This window comes from Bos taurus, chromosome 15 (genome assembly GCF_002263795.3).
Source record: "Bos taurus isolate L1 Dominette 01449 registration number 42190680 breed Hereford chromosome 15, ARS-UCD2.0, whole genome shotgun sequence".
Lineage (NCBI taxonomy): Eukaryota > Metazoa > Chordata > Mammalia > Artiodactyla > Bovidae > Bos > Bos taurus.
In genome coordinates this window covers 51122681-51143858 of record NC_037342.1, presented here as the reverse complement: position 1 = coordinate 51143858, position 21178 = coordinate 51122681, and the positions used below count along the sequence as shown (strand labels likewise).

General features: G+C 43.2%; 1 protein-coding gene across 11 annotated transcripts in view; it reads left to right on the top strand.

Moving 5' to 3' along the window:
* STIM1 (stromal interaction molecule 1) overlaps positions 1 to 21178 on the top strand; it is a 204557-nt gene that overhangs the window by 73117 nt on the left and 110262 nt on the right. For 4 of the 11 annotated variants that reach the window (XM_005216188.5, XM_010812660.4, XM_059874872.1 and 1 more), the window contains exon 2: positions 18580 to 18645. In XM_005216188.5, coding sequence (XP_005216245.1) covers positions 18580 to 18645 — 66 coding nt within the window. 11 annotated transcript variants of the gene reach the window in all.

Below are 21178 nucleotides of genomic sequence, written 5' to 3'. Positions count from 1 at the left end.
GAGTCGGGCACGACTGAGCGAATTCACTTTCACTTTTCACTTTCCTACATTGGAGAAGGAAATGGCAACCCACTCGAATGTTCTTGCCTAGAGAATCCCAGGGACGGAGGAGCCTGGTGGGCTTCCATCTATGGGGTCGCACAGAGTTGGACACGACTGAAGTGACTTAGCAACAGCAGCAGCAGCAGATTGTTTTTACCCTGTAGCTGATAGAGAGCTTAAATTATGACTAGAAAGGTCAGCTCTGTCACTTTCTTGTTATTTATTTTTGTGTGTAATTTTAATATTGTCTTCAACTCATGGGGATTATTTTTTATTTTTGTTTATTTATTTGCAAGAATCCTTTAAAATCATTTATCTGTGTGATGGAGGTTGGTTTAGTGGGGAAAAAATAGAAACCATAATTCATAAGTTTATTTAGTCAGACATGTATTAACTTCCCTATGTCATGGTATCCTGAGAGCACACGAGTGAGTGCAGACAGACACTCTTCTCCCTCAAACACTGTGGAACTCCCACTCTATTCTCAGGACATCTTATATGTAATAAATGCTATAGAAACATTTGACAGACTCAGAGAGGGCATCATTGTTCGTCTGTATACTTAATATTAGTAAAGCATAATTCTTATATTTTAAGGATAAAAACAGGTTAAAATAAGAGTTTTAACGTTTCTTTCTGTACTTTTGTTGGAAAGTCTTGAGCATCCCACTTTGGAGATAACTCTCTTAATATGTATTGTCTGTGTAAATTCTTTCTGAATGTAGGCATAATTCCTGAATATAAATAAAAGGTTGTATGTAGCAACCTTTATAAGATTTTCCATTGAGAAGATAAGATTTTCCATTGAGAAGAATTGAGCTTGAAGTCCAGCAAAGACTATCTTGTGTGAATAATACTATCAGCAGCTATGGTTAGAGAATCCGCAGGCCAAACAAAGCCTCGCTTAGATGCTTCATCTGTTCTTGTCCTGTGTGGATAACCATCTCTCTTCCAGTAAGAGTTTGTATCTAAGTAAATCAAGAACGGGACCGTAGAGTGGAGGTTATAGGTCTGTGTCTTCCTGCCATTCTGTAACCCACCAGAAGCACTGCAGTGAGCAAGAAGCCACCTAACAGGCTTCATTAAGTGGGGATTTACTTTGGGAAGTTGACAAAAAGATGGAGTCACACTACCTTGTTCAAATTCTGGACTCCTTGTTTTATTAGTTGTGTATTCTTAAGCATGCTTATTTTAAACTCTCTGTGTCACAGTTTTCTCTTATGTTATATAGGAGAATGGTATCCAATGTATATGGTTGTTATGAAAAATTAGTTAATCCATATAAAGTGCTTAGGGTAGTATCTGCACATATGAAGTGCTCAATGAATGTTTGTTAGTATTTCACTTTTTGAAGGTTCAGATTTTGTCGGTATACTGAGAATATTTACCTCTTCAAGCAGACTCTTTTGACTAAGTTCATGAGGCTAATATATAAAAACCTCAAGAATGCCTGTGGTATGGTCTGTTGGTATGACCAGTGCGTTTTTACTGTTGGGTGGCAACATGGAACACCAAATCCTCACCATAAAGCTTATGCTGAACATGGACTCTAGATTAGGGGCTTTAGTTAGATGAATCCAGTGTTTTGTGTATAATGCCAAGATAGCTAAAATGAATGTTTATTACCTTTTCCTGTATTTAAGAATTTCTCCACTTAAAACGTTAGACATTTACTTTCAGCCTCTTTTGTAGCTCGCCATGGGGACTTCCCTGGTGGCTTAGACGGTAAAGTGTCTGCCTACAATGTGGGAGACCCAGGTTCGATCCCTGGGTCTGGAAGATCCTTTGGAGAAGGAAATGGCAACCCACTCCAGTGCTCTTGCCTGGAAAATCTAGAGTAGATGGAGGAGCCTGGTAGTCTACAATCCATGGGGTCGCAAAGAGTCGGTCACGACTGAGCGATTAAACTTTCAACTTTCATAGGTTCTTTTGGTCTGATCCGCTCACCATGGACTTTGACTCTGAAGAGCTGGTATGAAGGGAAGCAGGGACTGTGGTGGTGTGGTATGTGTAGCAGGATTGAGATTCTGGAGCAGCAGTGGAGTGGTGTTTCAGGCTGGATCATAGTGGCCAGGGACAGTGGACGTTGGCAGTGGAGGCAGAGGTGTCCTGACCAGACTAGTTCTGCTTCCTGATTTTAGGCATTATTCTTGGCATCCATTCCTGGGTTTTCCACTTCTCCAGCTGAGTGAGCTGTTCTTAAAATGTTTTTATTTTTATTTTTTTTTCCTGCTTAGACTATGCAGAATTAGTTTCAGTTGTTGAATTTACCAGCTAAGTTGTTCCTGCAACTAAGGACTCTGGCTGATACTGATCCAAGTTGATGCATTCATCTCATACCTGATGCATTCATATCATAGTAGGGATGGAAAGCAACTGGAATGTTTGAACTTCATTGGCTCCCTCTCTTTTTTTTTGTTTTTCCTCTCTTTTTCACAGTGTTAGGGTCACTATTCCCAGGGTCTGTGGTTGTGCCTGGTATATAAGAGGTGCTCAGTAAAACTGTGGAATGAATGAGTGTTGGGTTCATTCTGCCAGTGAACCTATTTGTATGTTGGCTGGTATGTGTATTTGTGACTCTGCTTTTTCTCAGCTTCCACAGCTGTCCAAAGCTCCCTGATGAAGTACAGATTTTTTCTTTAGGTGTATTAATACATATGTAACCCTACATAATGGAGAAGGCGATGGCACCCCACTCCAGTACTCTTGCCTAGAAAATCCCATGGACGGAGGGGCCTGGTGGGCTGCAGTCCATGGGGTCGCTAGGAGTCGGACATGACTGAGCAACTTCACTTTATTTTTTCACTTTCATGCATTGGAGAAAGAACTGGCAACCCACTCCAGCGTTCTTGCCTGGAGAATCCCAGGGACGGGGGAGCCCGGTGGGCTGCCGTCTGTGGGGTCACACAGAGTCCGACACGACTGAAGCGACTTAGCAGCAGCAGCAACCCTATATAACAGTTTCATTTTACTGGCTTGGGAGCTGTTTTGTCTTTTAAACTCATTTGGCTTATCTGTGCTCTGTGCACTTTTTAGTTTAGCCTTGGGATGCATGATTATCTGTGATTGTGTGTTGCATGTATGTATGTGTGTATAGCATACACAAAGTGCTGACAAGGACTTAAATTCTTTCCTGGCATTCTGGAAGCCATCATTTCTTGACTCTTTCTCATGAGATTTTTTGTGGAATAAAGAAAAGACCATATGCCCACAGACAGTTCTGTACATGTGTGTATTTAAATCTAATAACTTGATGACTTTAAGTAGGTAAGTTTCCTACAGATGTCCTGCTTTTCCCCTGATGGTGGTGTGAGATTGGGAAAGGCAAAAAATACAGGTCCCTTAACTCCCCTATCTGTCCTCTCTTTTTTTTCCTCTGTTCCAGGTCTTCTCTTGAAGAAACTGTAAGGGAACTGACAGTCTGCACCCACATTCTGGTTGTTTGTTTATATTCACTGAGCCCCTCCCTGGGGGCCATAGGATGAGGCCCTTCTGACGCTGGACTTGAGAGGTTGAGGTGGCCTGTTCTCGGTTCCTAAGGGTCCTTGCCTGTCTTCCTGGTGGAGTGGCTGAGGCTGGTTGCAGAGGGCAGTATACTGGAGATCGTTCTCTCTCCATCTCTAGAACACAGTGTTGTAGACTTTGTGTTCTCACAAATCAGGGCTGGGACTTTGTGGTGAAGATTTGTGAGCAAGCTCATCAAGAGGCAGGATCATCTGGCCCTCCCTTCTTGAGTTTCAGATGTATTCAAAAGAAACAAGCCTAGAGGGTAGTGACTTGTCCAAGGTGATGCAGTCAGGGCTCAAGTGAGCATCTAAATATATTCTCAAGGGCAAACCAAAGTCCTGTGAACACTGAGCCCCATCTTAGGTTTCCTGTAACATAAAGCTAGCAGGGTTAGGGAGGGTGAAGGATTTATTCTGCAGTTTCCTTCCCTGAATCGTATGAATTCAACACCTTAGTTGAAGGTGTTGACCTAAGTCAACACCTTAGTTCTTATTGCTCTAGTTTGCTCCACACTTCACTGCAGAGTGGACCCCATTTTGCAGTCTTTGGTCTGGAACACACCCCAGTCCTAAGTTGCCTGTCTTGGTCCATAGGTTACCAAGTTTATAGACAACAATCCTGTGCCTCTGTAGACATGTGACCAGGCGATTAATAGAGCTCAAGTTCTGGGAGAGTCTCAGCTCTTCCCCTACCTCCCCACTCCCAACAGCCTGCCTGCTTGTAATTTCCTCAGTGCTCAGACGGCTTGAGAGAGAATGGAAACAGGGCAATACGCCCATCCCCTTTTAGGAGGTAAGGCAGGCCCAATTCTTTATGAGTAACCTCTGGCCTTATGGGTCTCTGTGCTATATTAGGTTAAGTGAAAGTGCTTAGTACTTAGGAGGAAATAATAGTCTTCTGCCCTAGGTGGGACTGTTTTTTTTTAAGTAAACCTATGTTGGACCCTCACTATATGAAGTACACTGAACTAGGTCCTTTGAATGTGTTATTTCAACCTTCTCTACAACCTTGTGAGATAGGCATTATTTTTTTTTCCAAATATTGATCTGTTTATTTGGCTGCATTGGGTCTTAGTTGTGACACGTGGGATCTCTTGTTGCAATGCATGGACTCTCTAGTTGTGGCCTGAGTGCTTAGTAGCTGTGGCGCTAGCTTAGTTGCTCCATGGCATGTGGGATCTTGGTTCCCCAATCAGGGATCAAACCTGCATCCCCTGCATTGCAAGGCAGATTCTTAACCACTAGACCACTAGAGAAGTCCCTATTATTGTTATTTTATAGAAGAGATTACTAAAACTCCTCTATAAAATTGACTAACCTACTGTCACACAGCTAAACAACTTGAATCTAGGCGTTCTGATCTTGTTTTTCTTAAATGACAGTAAAGTTTACAACTTTCTTTAGTAAATTATCCTTGGGGGCACCTGTGTTATTGAATGAGTCCATTTGGCTCAGAGAAATGGGGTGAACCTGAAGGGAGGGGGAGAAGCCCTGTCAGTCTGTGGGCATCAGAGGGAACTCAGTGGTTGGCTATAGCAGGATGGTACCTAGCATAGGCCTGTGTGCCCTTAGTGAACTCAAGTCAGATAGTGCTGTCCTGTAGGCTAATAAACCATATTCCTTAGTATGGCATTTAAGGCACTCCAAGGCGGGGTTTCTGATTTATAACTCCTACTTTAAAAACATTGTTTATGTTTTAACAATGTTTGCCTGCACGGGCTTTTCTCTACTAGTGGCGACTGAGAGCTACTCTCTAGTTGTGGTGTTCTTGCCTCTCATCGTGGTGGCTTCTCTTGGAGCACGGGCTCTGGGGCGCACAGGCTTCAGCTGTTGTGGCATGTGGCCTCAGTAGTTGTGGCTCCGGGGTTCTAGAGCACAGGCTTGGTAGTTGTGGCACGTGGGCTTAGTTGCTGCTTGGCATGTGGGATCCTCCTGTATCAGGGATCAAATGTGAGCCTCCTGCATTGGCAAGGGGATTCTTTATTTACCACTGAGCTACCAGGGAAGTCCCATAACTCCTACTTTATCTCTTCTTACTGCTTCTTTGAAACAAACTGTACTTTGTCCTGCTGCTGCTGCTGTTGTTGCTGCTGCTGCTAAGCCGCTTCAGTTGTGCCCGACTCTTCATGACCCCATGGACTGCAGCCTACCAGGCTACTCCGTCCATGGGATTACTTTATCCTATTGTTTATCAAATCTGCTGTCATTTTCCATGTATTTTTGGCTGTATTAAGATACGAGTCAAAAAGTAACCTTTGACAGCTTAGGGCTGTGTAGCCAGTTTTGAATCCCCAGTCCCTCCAGAGTCATTTTGTACTGGAGCGCTCGCATTCCTTCATTCGTGTGTTCAGTCATTCTAACACTGGGCTTTCCCTCTGTGCCAGGTACTGCACTAGGCTCTGGGAATCAGCATAATGAACAAGACAGATGTGGTTCCTGCTCTGCTAGAGCTTACACTGTAGCAGAGAAGGCAAAAATGAAGCCGATAATCACAGTGAAGTCTGATGACTTATGCAGTGGAAAATAAGGGATGTGATGAGAGGGTACACATTGCAGGAGAACTTAATATTGTTTAGGGTGTTGGAAAAGACCTCAACACTACCCTACTAGTTGACATTTAAATACAGACCTGAAAATTGAGAAAAAATACCTAAGTAATGGGGCTCAGAAAGGCAAATTCTAGGCCACAGGTAGAATATATGCAGAGACTCAGAGGCCAGTGATAGGGATAAGGCCACATCCACGTTGGTTCATTCATTAAGCAACCATTTACAGCTGGTGGCTTATGTCATGCACTGTGCTAGTGTGTGGGGACATATAAAACAATCAGACATGGTCTCTACCTATCCTGGAGACACTCAGGAGTGGTGGCATTACTCCTTGGTAACTAGGGTGCTAAGGTCATCCTAGGTCTTGGACTCAGTCTCCTGGGTCTCATGGGACAAGACTTAACACTTTTAGTGGCACTGCCTGCCCTTGAGTATTTGTCCCACCTGTCAAGCAAAGAGGATGTAGACCTCAGCTGCAAACTTGTAGCATTTGCTTTCATCCCTGGCTTCACACTTGCCAGATCCTTGGTTAATCTGTGTTCATCTACAGATTCGAGGTTGATGGAGGTCGAGAAATTGGCTTTTACCCCTGCAGGAGCATAGAAGAGGCTTTCTGGCTAAGATGGAGTTACAATGGTTGTCAGGGTTCTGTGCCCCTGGTGCCTTGTATTTATTAGTTGACTTGATTGTGTGGTTTCAGGCCCATCCATTGTCTTGAATGCATCTTTGGTAGTGTTTTAGCACTGATATTCTGAGCTGTGGCTCCGCTTATAGGCAGAAGTCTCAGTGGCTAGTTGCCTTGGATTGTGCGTTGCCTAACTTCAGGGTGTACTGTTTATATAGACTGTGTTGTGAATGGGTCACGCCTCCCTAATTGTGTAGCAGTGCTTTGTTGTGTCTAGATAAGGGGAAGAGAAGTTATTTAAACTCTGACTGTGTGCCTCAAGCTAGTGGTTTATATTCTTTACTTCATTTGATAATCTCAGTAATTCTCTGAGGTAAATGCATTGTTCTTCTTGTTTACAGATGAGAAGACTGAAGGTTCGGTGAAGCTAGTGAGTGGTGCCTTGGAATTAGAGCTTGGGTCTGACTGAAGTCCGTGCTTCTCTCCCACTCCCAGCTGTTTCCCAGCATGGTCATAGACTTCAGGTCTTGCGTGTCATCTTGTTTCCATGGCTTTCTTGGCCTTGTCTGATTTGACTTATCTGCCTGGCCGCCCTGTGTCAGTAACCTCAGGATCCTCAGCCTGGCTGAGGCTCAGGAATGTGTCCTGCTTCAGAGATGCTCTAGAGTCATTTTTTTCCCATCTAAAATTTATTTTTGTGTTTAGCAGGAGGCAACGATATAACTGTAGCTAGTCATTTTAAAGGATAAGTCAGCTCTGGATTTGTTGGGCTGCTTTTCTCACTCCAGCTCCCATAATGTTCTCAGTAGGACAGAGGCTGGGGATGGCTCACTGAAGATGAGCTGGGGTGAAAAAGACATTAGATCTGAGCTTGGGTGATGAGATGCAATTCCTTCATCCTTTCTGAGTTGCATGGCTGCTAGGGTTGTTTGGCTCTTTGTAAATTAGAATTTAATGTCCCTTTGCCAGGGACCCATGGTTCTTGTTTTCTCTTTTAGGAGAGGACATGCCTCTTCACTTGGGGTGTCTGGAGCTGCTGACCTTAGAGTGGGAAGGGCTTTTCCTTCCTGGAGTTGTCAGGGGTGTGTGTGGTGTGGGAGAAGGCTGTGTCAGGCAGAGTCTGGGGGAAGGCAGGAGGGGAGTGGGGGGTGTGTATTCACTGCCTCACTTGCTTTTCAGTACTCTTTCCTTCCTTCCTTTCTCTTGGCAGCTCTGCAGTCCTGTTTGAGAAGTAGGGTCTAAGTAACAGAAGGCCTCTGGACCCACCTAGCTTGTGCTTCAACTCCCCCAGACTGCTTGCAGGTCCTGAATTCTGTTCCCTCTGTCCTTTCCATCCCTAGAAAAGAGGGACGATGTCCGTTGTGTCTTCTCTGCTCCATGTTTACCTCTTCATCGTTTCAAGGCTCAGTGTATCGATATATAAAATATATATTTAATTTTGAATACACTGGGTCTTTGTTGTGGCATGTGGGCTTCTCCAGCTGTTGCACGGCTGTCTGGTTGTGGTGTTGCAGGCTTAGTTGCTCCGCAGCGTGTGGAATCTTAGTGCCCTGACCAGGGATCAAACCAGCATCCCCTACATTGAAAGGCAGATTCTTGATCACTGGACCACCAGGGGAGTCCCTTAAGACTCAGTTTAGATGTTACCTCTTCAGTGACTTGCCTGTAAGTGCTTCTCTCTGTGGAGGTAGGCACCCCTACTTTTGTGCCCCCACGGCACTCTGTACAGGCCTCTGTTGTACCATGTTCCTCACTGCTTCCCTGTCCACATCTTGAGCCTCTTTAGAGCAAGCGTCTGAGTTGGTTTCATCTCTCTTTAGCAGGCACAGGGCCAGAGGGAGACTAGAATATCAAGAAATTTGAACTGAACTACATTGATGCCTGAATTAGATGGTTGTACAACTATCTTGTGTACCTCCATAAACTAAAAAAGGATTCTCTTGCATAATTCACTGTATTGTGTTATCTTCTAGGCCCCATAGTCTTTCAAACATGCACCGCAGTAGCTGATTTCCAGACAGAACAGTGTCGTGCTCTATAGATGTTATCTTTGTCTACTTTGCCCTTCACCTTACAGTGTTCTTCTGGGCCCCTGGGCCTGATCCAGGGAATGAATAGGGAGGAAATGCCAGAAATGAGCCACTCTTGGCATCCTGAATCCTTAATTTGCAGGTTTGGTCTTGTGGGGCAGTGCAAGGTGAGAAAATGGAAATGAACCTGTTCCCTGTAATAGTGGCTGAACTGCCCACCATCACTGTTGCTGCAGCAGCCACAGCCCTGAGGCACTCACTCCCCTTACTGTCTTCTGGGTCTGAGACAATCAGTTCTTCTACATTAGCTCACTTGGCTCACCCTGAGATTTCTCACAGAACTGAGAGCCTGAAACAAGTCCTATTACACTTGTTTTTCTACCATCGTCAGGCCACAGACTGAGAGTGTTTATTCCTATCCCTTCATTTTATAGGGGATGAAATTGAAGTTCACAGTGACATGGGAACTAGCTCATGGTCATGTGACTAGTAAGTGTCAGTTGAGGCTAGACACCGGTCATCCAGCTCCCTGCAGAGCGTTCTCTTCCCTGTGCCTCGTTGCCTCTAATATCAGTTTCCTCTTTCTATTTGTAATTCCTGTAGATTGTGAACTTGGTGGGGGTGAGGGAGCCAGGAAACTTGATATCTTTTCCTTCTGTCACTCCCTCCTCCTGCACAGGCTGGGCAGAGAAGACATTCAGGGAAGATGTGGTGAAGTACTGAACAGAAACCTAAATTGGCCCAGGAAGACCTCATGGGCTAAGCCAGAGGAGACTAAAGAAAGAAGATCCCTCCCAGTTTCACTGGAATATCTTTGGTTTTGGTGATGATTCCTGTGGTTTGGCTTTCCTAGTGTTAAACGCACCCTTGGCTGGAGCATGGAAGAGGTGTGGTTTGTAACCCTGGTGTTTTATCTGGTGAAAGCCAGATCTGTAATGAAACTTTTGGGAAAATACCACGTCTCAGCCCACTGAGGATGCCTTCAGGTTTTCAGGACCCTCCCTTGCTCTCCAGTAGCAATCACAGGACATAGAGATGAGGTGCAGCCTTGCTGGCTCCATTACAAGTAGATAACATTGCTTGAGTGCTTACTGTGATTTAGGAAACTGTTTTAGGTATTTCAAAATTCTTTTAATCCTCACAATCCTCTATGAGAAGTTACTACAATTTTTTCAAGCCTTTCAAATTGACTTTATTGAGATATAGTTTACATAGAGTAAAATGCTCTCATTTTAAGTGTTCAGTTTGAGTTTTGATAAATATATACAGCTTTGTAAAAATATATATACCTCCCCTGCAATCGAGGTACAGAATGCTTCCATCAGTGGGTACTATTATTGTCTTCATTCTACAAGGAGGAATCTGAGATACAGAGACTTAAAGGATTTGTTCAAGGTCTCATGGCTTGTGATAGAACCAGGATTTGAACCTAGGCTGTCTGACTCCAGAGCCCATGTTCTTAACTGCTGTGCTATTCTGCCTTCCATCTCTTCTTTCGTGGTCCAGCCATTGCCTGCCTTGCCCTGGTGCATTAAGTAATTAAGTGCATTAAGGAGTAAGATGACATAGGCTTAAAGTCTAAGCCCTAAAGGGGTCTGGAGGAGCACAAAGCCCAGAGGTAGGCAGTGGGGAGGGATGAGACAGCTATAAGTACCCTTAGAATCTCAAGACCAGAGTAGGCAGAACTACTATGCCCAGCCTTTGCCTCTCCAGGCCTATGAAGAGTGGGGTGGACTACAAGCCTGCTAACAAGGGTATAATATAGTGTCTGAAAAAGGGCCTGGCTCCAAGGCTCACAGAACAAGATATAGAAATATAGATGATAAGACACAGTAGTCTCACGTGCTCTGAGACTGCTGTCTGTGGTAGGCTACAGTGAGAGGCACTGGGCACTGTAAGGGCACCATGGACAGGCCAGAGCATATGTAAAGGAGGTGAGGTGGAGAGGGGCCTTGAAATCTAGTGCTTTGAAGAGGAGTTGAAGGAGCCAGGTTTGGAATTCCTGGAGAAAAAGTAATCATTGTCTTCCTGTCCTTGAAAGGCTGTTCTTTGGAAGAGGAAAAAAAAAATCTTATTTTTCTGTGTGGCTTCAGAAGGCATAACCAGAGCCTTTTGGGTGGACCAGTGTAGCATATTTTGGAAAAATTAAAGTGCAGTGAATATGAAATACCTCATCAGCTTGTCATTTGCTTGAAATACAAATAAGGTCAAATGTCTTTCCAATATTAAGATTAATCTCTTGAATGACTGAACTTATCAGGAAATTTAGTATGTTTCTCTTGGGGCTTTTTGTCCCTACTCTTTCTCTTTGTCAAACTATTCAAGAAATCTAAGGGTTCAGGCTTAGTTCCAGATAGAGGACTAGAGAATTGTATTGTTCTGGTTGTGGGCCCCATATTTTAGCTTCTGCTGATGATAACACAGTGTGGCTTTTAAAAACGGACTTTGCACGGAATGTTGTTTCCTTATTTAGTATAGCTGCGGGGACTTGGTTCTGCCTAAGTGACAGTGGTTCTTTGAGGAAGGATGATAGTTCTCCTTAAGTGTCATTTGGCCTAGGCTCTGCGGTGCTTGACCCCTCCAAGTCATGTCCATATGTACTCATCCACTGGAGAAGGGAGCCCGTTCAGTCTCTGGTTGGCTGGGTCTTGAAGTGTTTCATAGCCAGCCTTCTTCCATGATCATTTGGGTTATGGTATTGAGTTTGGAACACCCATTTGGACGTTCTCTTTCCTCAGGAGTGAGTACTTACTGTAGGCCATTACTGCCTCTTTCTTCCTTTAACTTGACTTAAAATCTCAGTCAGTCTGAGAAATTCTAATAGTATTGAACCTCAAAGGAAAGGTGGTCAAGGTTTCAGTCTTTGTTCCTGGGGGACTTTGAACCCTGTGTATATTCATATTCATTTTCCCCAGTTTTGCCTACCAAAGGGCATTGGGGATGGTCTTTGCCAAGTCACAGATCCTGTTGCATCCTTTTCCTTAAAGGTGAAATGTGCCTACTTGCCTTATATTTATTTAGTTAATGGGGGCTAAAAAAGCCCCTCAGGAACAGTGATGTGCCCCAAGATGACTTGATGTTTCTAAGACAGAGAAGGGCTGATAACTTTTAAAATGGCCATTTTTCTCTAACTAAAGTAGTTTGAATTGTTGTTTAATCTGGTCCTTAATACACAAGGAAGATTTTTTTGAAGTACTGTAACTCCTGATCGTTGGAGTGGGCCACACAGAGATAGCGCTTTGACATTACAGCTGTTAAAAAGAGACTAGCTACCTAGGGCCACTGTGAGGAAATGCTGAATTCCTTAATATGATAAGACCACCATCCAGAATAAGTAAGGTTAGCATTAGAAGATGTAAGAAGGGGCAGCTGGACCATGTCATCTGAGCCTCAATCTTGAAACCGTTTCTTCCATGGAGCGACTCTTACTAAACATCTGTGCTGTTAATACCACCGTACTCGCTTCAGGAAGGTACCTCTTTCCTTTTATGTTTAGGTCCAAGTTGAGTATAGGAACTTTTTTTTTTACACTATCATGTAACTGGGCCTCCCTGGTGGCTCAGACAGTAAAGCGTCTGCCTGCAATGCAGGAGACCTGGGTTCAATTCCTGGGTTGGGAAGATCCCCTGGAGAAGGAAATGGCAATCCACTCCAGCACTCTTGCCTGGAAAATCCCATGGATGGAGGAACCTGATAGGCTAATGTAACTGAGTCCTACACAAAATTTAGACAACAATTTTTTATAGACTCAGACATGGCAATAGGACTCTAAACATAATTATTGAAACTAGAGAGGCTGGCTTATAAAATGCTGTTTGATATCTGAGGCTCTCAGAAGATCAGTAGTGCCATGACAGTTATCTGGTCATGGGATGGAAGAAAGATGACAAATGGATGTGGGTTAGGATGCATTTCATCTGAAAAGCACTTCTAGCTCTGAGATTCTATGAGTCTTCTAGGCTTTTCCATCCTGCAAATTCTAGAACTGACTTTGGGCAGTGATTTCTGGAAATCTTACGGGCCCAACAGGGGGTCAGTAAAGTGGGTGATATGATACAGTTGAGGCTACCACTGACCTCACTTCCCCGTTTTTCCCCTCAGCTGCTCTCTCCTTAAGCCAGAGAAATGCAGATATGAAATAGAGCCTCTTGTGTTTTGTATGGGGCTTCCCTGGTGGCTCAGTGGTAAAGAATCTGCCTGCAATGCAGGAGCCACAGGAGACACAGGTTTGATCCCTGGATTGGGAAGACCCCCTGAAGTAGGAAATGGCAATCTACTCCAATATTCTTGCTTGTAAAGTTCCATGGGCAGAGGAGCCTGGTGGGCTACAGTGAATGGGGCTGCAAAGAGTCAGACACAACTGAGCGACTGAGCCGCTGTGTTATGTATGTTTTACACAGTTAAGAAAACCCACAGCCTTGTATTTTGTCCATGATGTTGCTCTGTCTTCTCATTTGACAACTTAAACAGCTTGTGAAATGGGCAAGAAAGTGCTCATTAAACTCTTTTTCAGTTCGGTTCAGTTGCTCAGTCGTGTCCAACTCTTTGCTATCCCATGGACTGCAGCATGCCAGGCCTCCCTGTCCATCACCAACTCCCGGAGTCTACCCAAGCTCATGTCCATTGAGTCGGTGATGCCATCCAACCATCCCATCCTCTGTCGTCCCCTTCTCCTCCTGCCCTCAATCTTTCCCAGCATCAGGGTCTTTTCAAATGAGTCAGTTCTTTGCATGAGGTGGCCAAAGTATTGGAGTTTCAGCTTCAACATCAGTCCTTCCAATGAACACTCATGACTAATCGCCTTTAGGATGGACTGGTTGGATCTCCTTGCAGTCCACGGGACTCTCAAGAGTCTTCTCCAACGCCACAGTTCAAAAGCGTCAATTCTTTGGTGCTCAGCTTTCTTTATAGTCCAACTCTCACATCCATACATGACTACTGGAAAAACCATAGCCTTGACTAGACAGACCTTTGTTGGCAAAGTAATGTCTCTGCTTTTTAATATGCTGTCTAGGTTGGTCATAACTTTTCTTCCAAAGAGAAAGCATCTTTTAATTTCATGGCTGCAATCACCATCTGCAGTGATTTTGGAGCCCCCCAAAATAAATCTACTCTTTCCACTGTTTCCACATTTATTTGCCATGAAGTGATGGGACCGGATGCCATGATCTTCGTTTTCTGAATGCTGAGTTTTAAGCCAACTTTTTCACTCTCCTCTTTCACTTTTATCAAGAGGTTTTTTGGTTCTTCTTCACTTTCTGCCATAAGGGTGGTGTCATCTGCATATCTGAGGTTATTGATATTTCTCCGGGCAATCTTGATTCCAGCTTGTGCTTTCTCCAGCCCAGCGTTTCTCATGATGTACTCCACATATAAGTTAAATAAGCAGGGTGACAATATACAGCCTTGACAGACTCCTTTCCTGATTTGGAACCAGTGTGTTGTTCCATGTCCACTTCTAACTGTTGCTTCCTGACCTGCATATAGGTTTCTCAAGAAGCAGGTTGGGTGGTCTGGGATTCCCATCTCTTTCAGAATTTTCCACAGTTTCTTGTGATCCACACAGTCAAAGGCTTTGGCATAGTCAATAAAGCAGAAATAGATGTTTTTCTGGAACTCTCTTGCTTTTTCCATGATCCAGCGGATGTTGGCAATTTGATCTCTGGTTCCTCTGCCTTTTCTAAAACCAGCTTGAACATCTGGAAGTTCATGGTTCACGTATTGCTGAAGCCTGGCTTGGAGAATTTTGAGATTACTTTACTAGCATGTGAGATGAGTACAATTGTGGGGTAGTTTGAGCATTCATGGCATTGCCTTTCTTTGGGATTGGAATGAAAACTGACCTTTTCCAATCCCTTGGCCACCACTGAGTTTTCCACATTTGCTGGCATATTGAGTGCAGCACTTTCACAGCATCATCTTTTAGGATTTGAAATGGCTCAACTGGAATTCCATCACCTCCACTACCTTTGTTCATAGTGATGCTTCCTAAAGTCCACTTGACTTCACATTCTAGGATGTCTGGCTCTAGGTCAGTGATCACACCGTCATGATTATCTGGGTTGTGAAGATCTTTTTTGTAAACTCTCTTTTTAAAACTCTTTTTTAACCTCTTTTAGAGGTGAAGAAATTGAGGTCCAGAGAAGTTAAGCAACTTGCTTGTCTGAATTACATGCTGCTGCTGCTGCTAAGTCGCTTCAGTCGTGTCCGACTCTCTGCAACCCCATAGACGGCAGGCCATCAGGCTCCCCCGTCCCTGGGATTCTCCAGGCAATAACACTGGAGTGGGTTGCCATTTCCTTCTCCAATGCATGAAAGTGAAAAGTGAAAGTGAAGTCGCTCAGTCGTGTCCGACCCTTAGCGACCCCATGGACTGCAGCCTACCAGGCTCCTCCGTCCATGGGACTTTCCAGGCAAGAGTACTGGAGTGGGGTGCCATTGCCTTCTCTGGAATTACATGCTAGACAACTGTTATCCTTAGTACTTTTAATACATATTGTTGAATAAGTGAATGAAGCAGAACTGGAGTCTACATTCTGTTTCCTTGGCCAGTATTTTGCTACTGTGTTATTCTGAGCCCTCTGGGTCCTTTCTGTGAGCAACTTTAGGACTGGCTGGGTTCTGCTGGCCTTTCCTTTGGGATTCCCTCATTCCATAGCTGAATCTGTGTGCACTCGTTGTAGAGCATCATCCCAATTGTGTTCCCTACAAAGTGAGAAGGGAAAAACACTCCACCCACTGTGATTCTTTTTTTGTTACTTGTTTTCTTGGATCTTCATGTTATTGCTGACAAGAGTGACTCATAGACTTCACTATGTTATTTTCTTGGTTAAGGGAACTTTTTCCTTAGCTCTAGAAGAAATTAATTAATAATTATGTGTGATTAAGGCACAGGTGTTCAGCAGCTTTACCCAGAACACAAGAATCCTCTCTTCTAGCTAAGGCCAGACACATTGCTTTGGTTTGGTAAAATTTTGTAGCCACTGTGTGCTTAGCTATGTGTCAGGTATTATATAGGGGAAGTCCTTGGGGTAAGAGGCTCAGAGTTCAGCTGGAGAGATAAAGCACATCTATAAACAAGAAAATACTGTGAGGCAGTTTTTAATAAAATACAAAAATCAAATTGTATACCTACAAATATTTAAACATGGAAAATAAGTCCTAGGGGCTTAGAAGGTATAGTGTGTAGAAAGAGTGTGTGCTTTAGTATTATGGGCCATTGACAAGTTAACCCTCTGAACTATTAATACTTTTCTCTTTTCTTTGATATGGGCATAGTAATAGCAGTCTTATAAGGTTGTGAAGATCAAATGATGTTTAATGAGTCTAAAGTACCTGCATAATGTCTGATATATGGTAGTCATAAAACCAGTGGTAATTCCCTCCTCCCCTTTTCCAGGAGGCTTCCTAGAGGAGCTAAGCCTGAAAGGTTGATTTGGATTTGGGGGCAGGAAAGAGTGGAAGAAGGGTGATGGGAAAAGGAGTCATGGGAATGGTCAGGTCCCGTGAATCTATCAGTCTGGTGGGGGTGGAGGGCACGTGAAAGAAGCAATGAGGAGTAAAGCTAAAGAAACTGAAGTTTAGGCTTTATTTAAAGGACATGTTGTCATGGGAAGGGAAGGTTTTTTTGTTTTTTGGAGCTCTGTATACTGGTGTGTATATATGTATGGAAAAGCCCTTTTTATATTCTGCAGTGTAGTATAGTAGCTAGGAGTTTGGGTCTGGAGCCAGATTACCTGTCTCTAAATGCTACCACTTAGTTTACTTCTCTGTGCCTTAGTTTCCTGATCTGAAAACTGGAGGTGATAATAATGATACCTTGTAAGGTTGTTGTGATGAATGAGATAAAAAGTAAAGAGTGCTAGAATAGTAATTGTCACTTAGTACTACATACATGTTAGCTGCTGTAATTATTGTTGTTTGTTGTTGTTCTGGTTGCTAAGTTGTATCCGACTCTTTGCAACCCCATGAACTGTAGTAGCCGGCCAGTCTCCTCTGTCCATGGGATTTCTCGGGCAAGAATACTGGAGTTGGTTACCATTTCCTTCTCCAGTAATTATTGTAACTATTGTTTAAATGAAAGAAGACTTTTTGAAAATAGTGTACGCCCTTTGATACACTGATCAACTTTGATAATTAAAAAAAAAAGGCTGATCTATTAACTGAGGGATTGGCATCTGTACTTTGAAGACCTCTGTTCTAGTTAATGAAGAGTCATCAGTGTGGTGAACCTGCAAAAGTGGTGATAAGCAAGATCTGATTGGGAGGTGCAGTCTGAAGGAGAGAGAGGAGAATTGGCAGTGGGCTTGGAATGTGGAGCTTGGGCTTGGGTTTTAGGGTGTGTCCACATGAAATCATCTAGGATAATAGATTTGTTGCATTTGGAGGCAATTCTTGGTGGAGTTAGGCAGTAGAAGTGTAGGCCTTGGGCAGCCTTGTCAAAGAACTTGAGTTCTGGTGAGGGAAAGGCACAGTACCCACAGTAAACAGTGTTGCCTTAGAAAAAACATGACTGCACATTTTTATGAGTAAGTAAATGTCCGAATAAAATAGGATGATGGAGTACTGTAGGAAACTGGAAGGTGTCCCCAGAGGACATAGTAGGTGGATTGGGCTTGAAGGTTGGTTAGGATATGATTACTGCAGACTTCAGGGAGGTGAGAATGGATATAGAATATCATCAAGTTAGGAGCCAAACTTGGACCCAGTTTCTCTATTCCAGAGCATCGCTCCTTAACTAGCCACTTGTTTCCAGACTGTGTGTGGCGGTCTCATCATGTGAACTGCAAAAGTAGCTCCCATTTTCCGAGAAGTGTGGTCTGTGGTGCTCAGGTGGCACCTTGCTAGCTTCTTTGCAGATTTTCAAGTCCCACAAGGGCCAGGCTGAACTGGCATTCTGTGGGGCTGGAGTGGGATATGGAAAAGGTGTAGTTACTCTCTTCCATTTGGATAGGGCTTCAGGAAAGGATCTGAGGACCTGTTCCTCCCTGCCCCGCCCCATGCTTTTTTCCACACTGCCTGTGCTGTGTGCCTAGGCGGGGCCTTGCTGGAACATGGGTTTGGTGATGGGGCAGTAGGGTGGCAGGGACTACCAAATTTGGAGCTTCCCTTGAATGAACTGTGGTTTGGTATGAGTTGTTTGCTTTGCTCTGTGTTTATGAAGCATTAAAAGGACTTTTGTTTTCATCTTTGGCTTGCTCAAGGTTAAATCACTAAAGGTTGCATTTGAATGGAACAATTTCTCATATTGGCTGGCTTTAAGTTTTAAGTCTTAAGACCATTAATGGTCTTATGCTGGTATCCACCAGCAGAGCTCTTTGTGAGATAAGGTGGCTCTGGTTTCTGTGGGAGGCTGTGTGCAAGGCAGGAAGAAGTGTGTGAGGGCAAGATAGAGAAGCCTCATGCAGAGTCTCAAGCTTATGCTCAGAGCTTTGGGTCTGTTTGCGTGCAGGGTAGAGCTTGGGCCATTACAGAGTTTGATGAGCTTTACCTGAAGGAGATGCCCCAGAGGGGTAATATAGTTTTTGAAGCATCCAGGGCTATAGCGTATTCCTTTTATCCCAAGGCAACACCTCTACTAGGAATCTAGGCCACGCTGCACGGCTTAGCAGAGTCCTAACCACTGGAAATCCAGGGAATTCCCAACCTAGGACTCTCTAGTTTGCCCTTAGAGACCTCTCCAGTCCTGTCTGTGCAGGACTCAAGCATCCAGCATTCCAGTATCCAGATGTTCCATATTCTCTAAGGCCAAGTCAATGGCCAATCATTCTTCTCTGGGAAGCCTTTCCCTGCCCCTTAAAGGAGAATTTCTCATCTTGCTTCCACAGAACTTGGTATTTCCCTTGATTGTAGCCCTTGTTTATATCCTGATTGCCTGCTGTCTCCACTAGAAGGTAAGGTTTTGTTCTTGTTTTTCTGGTAAATCTATTGATTTTTTTTTTTTAATAAAAAAAGATTATTTACTGCTGAACATAGCTCTTTCCAAAAGGAACCTCAGGCCAACTCAAGTTTCTAAAAAAATTTTCTGAAATAGATGAAAAAATTTATCAAGAACAAACATACCTTTCCTTCATGCTTCCTTTCTGTGTAACTCACATAGTTATATTACTAAGACTTGAAGAACACAAATTATCACTTGTATGTATAAAACTCACATAGGCGTTAGAAGCAAATGAGTTAGTGAAAAGATGGCTTTGTCTACAACAATGGAGCATAAACTAAAACTTAGGCTTTTTGAAGGCAGAAGTTGTTGTTTTGTGTGTTTGTGTGTGTGTCTAGCACCTGAGTTGTATACAAGGTAAACATCAATAATGAAGAATAAATCAATGAATGATTTAAGATTTTTTGGTGGATTTTTAGTTCTTTTCCTTATTAAAAGCTCAAGACCTTAACTGCATTGATTTTGTGATTGGGCCTCAGGCTGGGGTTAAATTTGATGTCTCCTGTGCAGACTTAAGAATCATTTGAAATGTTCTCCCCTAATAGGGTGTTTCTCCCTGGCCTTTCCTTTTTCAGCATTTCTCTCTTTTCTTTAATTGCCATTAAACATCTGCATTCTGAGAATGAACTGATGGAGGAGAATGTTTCCCCGAGGACATGGTGTCTAATAGCAGTCAAGGCTTTGTGGTTGAATAACTCACTGATTGAATCACTGACTTTGAGGCATCAAGGGAGGGAGCATGGGTATATGTAAGGAGAGTTCAAGAACTCTATGTGCACGTAGAGTGAGTGGTGGAGGGAATGGAGTGGTAGGAGTGATGGTAAGATGAAAAGAGTGTTCAGAGAAATCTAGAGTTTTAAACTCTTCCTCAGTACCATGTTTTGGGTTTTCCTGATCAGAGTCAGAGTAGGTTAGTAGAAAGAGCAGAAGTCAAGAGACTTGACTTTCTTCTGCCACTAGCTCATATCTAGGACAAATTGCTGCTGCTCTATTGTTCTCATTTTTATTTGTCAAGTGTAATTGGGAATCTCTGCCCTGCCTAATTCCCTTGACTGTAATGAGGATTGGTGAGATGTTGGATGAGAAAGCTCTGCAGAACAGAGGTGCCATTATCAAAGCAGGAGATAAGTATAATGTCTGTGGTCACCGTTCAAATCTTTTCTGACCAGAGTCTTGTCTCTGGAAGAACCAACTGTTGTAGCCCAGTTCTTGATGTTCAGGTTTCTCTGACCTTTCTGTGCTCTCCAGCCTCTTGATAGTCATTCTTCATTACAGTTGTCCCAGCAAGGCCCTCCATTGCCTCTGGCCTCCCTCTGTCAGAGCCCTAACCGAGGTGCCTTGGCATTGCCTATTTGGAAGTGGCTGTTAAGAGTATAGGCTCTAAATAGGAAACCCTCCTACACTGTTGGTGGGAATGTACATTGGTGCAGCCACTATGAAAACAGTATGGAGGTTCCTAAAAAAAACTAAAAATAGAGTTGCCATATGATCCAGCAATCTCACTCCTGGGAATATATCCAGACAAAACTATACTTCAAAAAGATACATGCACCCCTATGTTCATAGCAGCACTATACACAATAGTCAAGACATGAAAACAACCTAATTGTCCATCAAAAGATCAATGGATGAAGAAGATGTGGTGCATATATACAATGGAATATTACCCAGCCATAAAAGGAGTGAAATAATGCCATTTACAGCAACATGGATGGGCCTAGAGATTATTATACTAAGTGAAGTCAGTCAGAAAAAGATAAATATCATATGATATCACTTATATGTGGAATATAAAGTAGGATATAAATGAACTTATTTACAAAACAGACTAACTGATGTAGAGAACCATATGTGGTTGCCAAGGGAGGGTTGGGAGAGAGATGGCTTGAAAGTTTGGGGTTAGCAGATACAAACTATTATGTACAGAATGGATGAACAATGAGGTTCTTCTGTATAGCACAGGGAACTAGTATATTCAATATCCTGTGATAAATCATCATTGAAAAGAATATGTAAAAGAATATATGTATAACTGAATCACATTGCTGTAAAGTAGAAATGAACACAACACTGTAAATCAACTATACTCGATAAATTTAAAAAAAGAAGACTATGAGGTGTAGAGTCAAGCTGCCTGGGTTTGAATCCTTACTTTTACAACTTACTTGCTGTGTGCTCTTAAGCAAGTTACTCTCTGTGCCTTGTTTTCCTATCTGTACATGAGGAAAATAATAGTAATGATGTCGGAATTCCATGGCAGTCCAGTGGTTGAGACTCAGTGCTTTCACCACTGTGGCCAGGTTTAATCCTTCATAGGGGAATGACGATCCTGCAAGCCATGCAGCATGACCAAAAACAGAAAAACAAAACCAAAACCGTAACCACTTCACTAAGTTCCTGTGTAAATTAAATGCAGCAGTATACGTGGAGAGCTTAGAATAGCACTTGCCATATTAGTAAGCATTCAAAATTGTTATGTGTTGTTA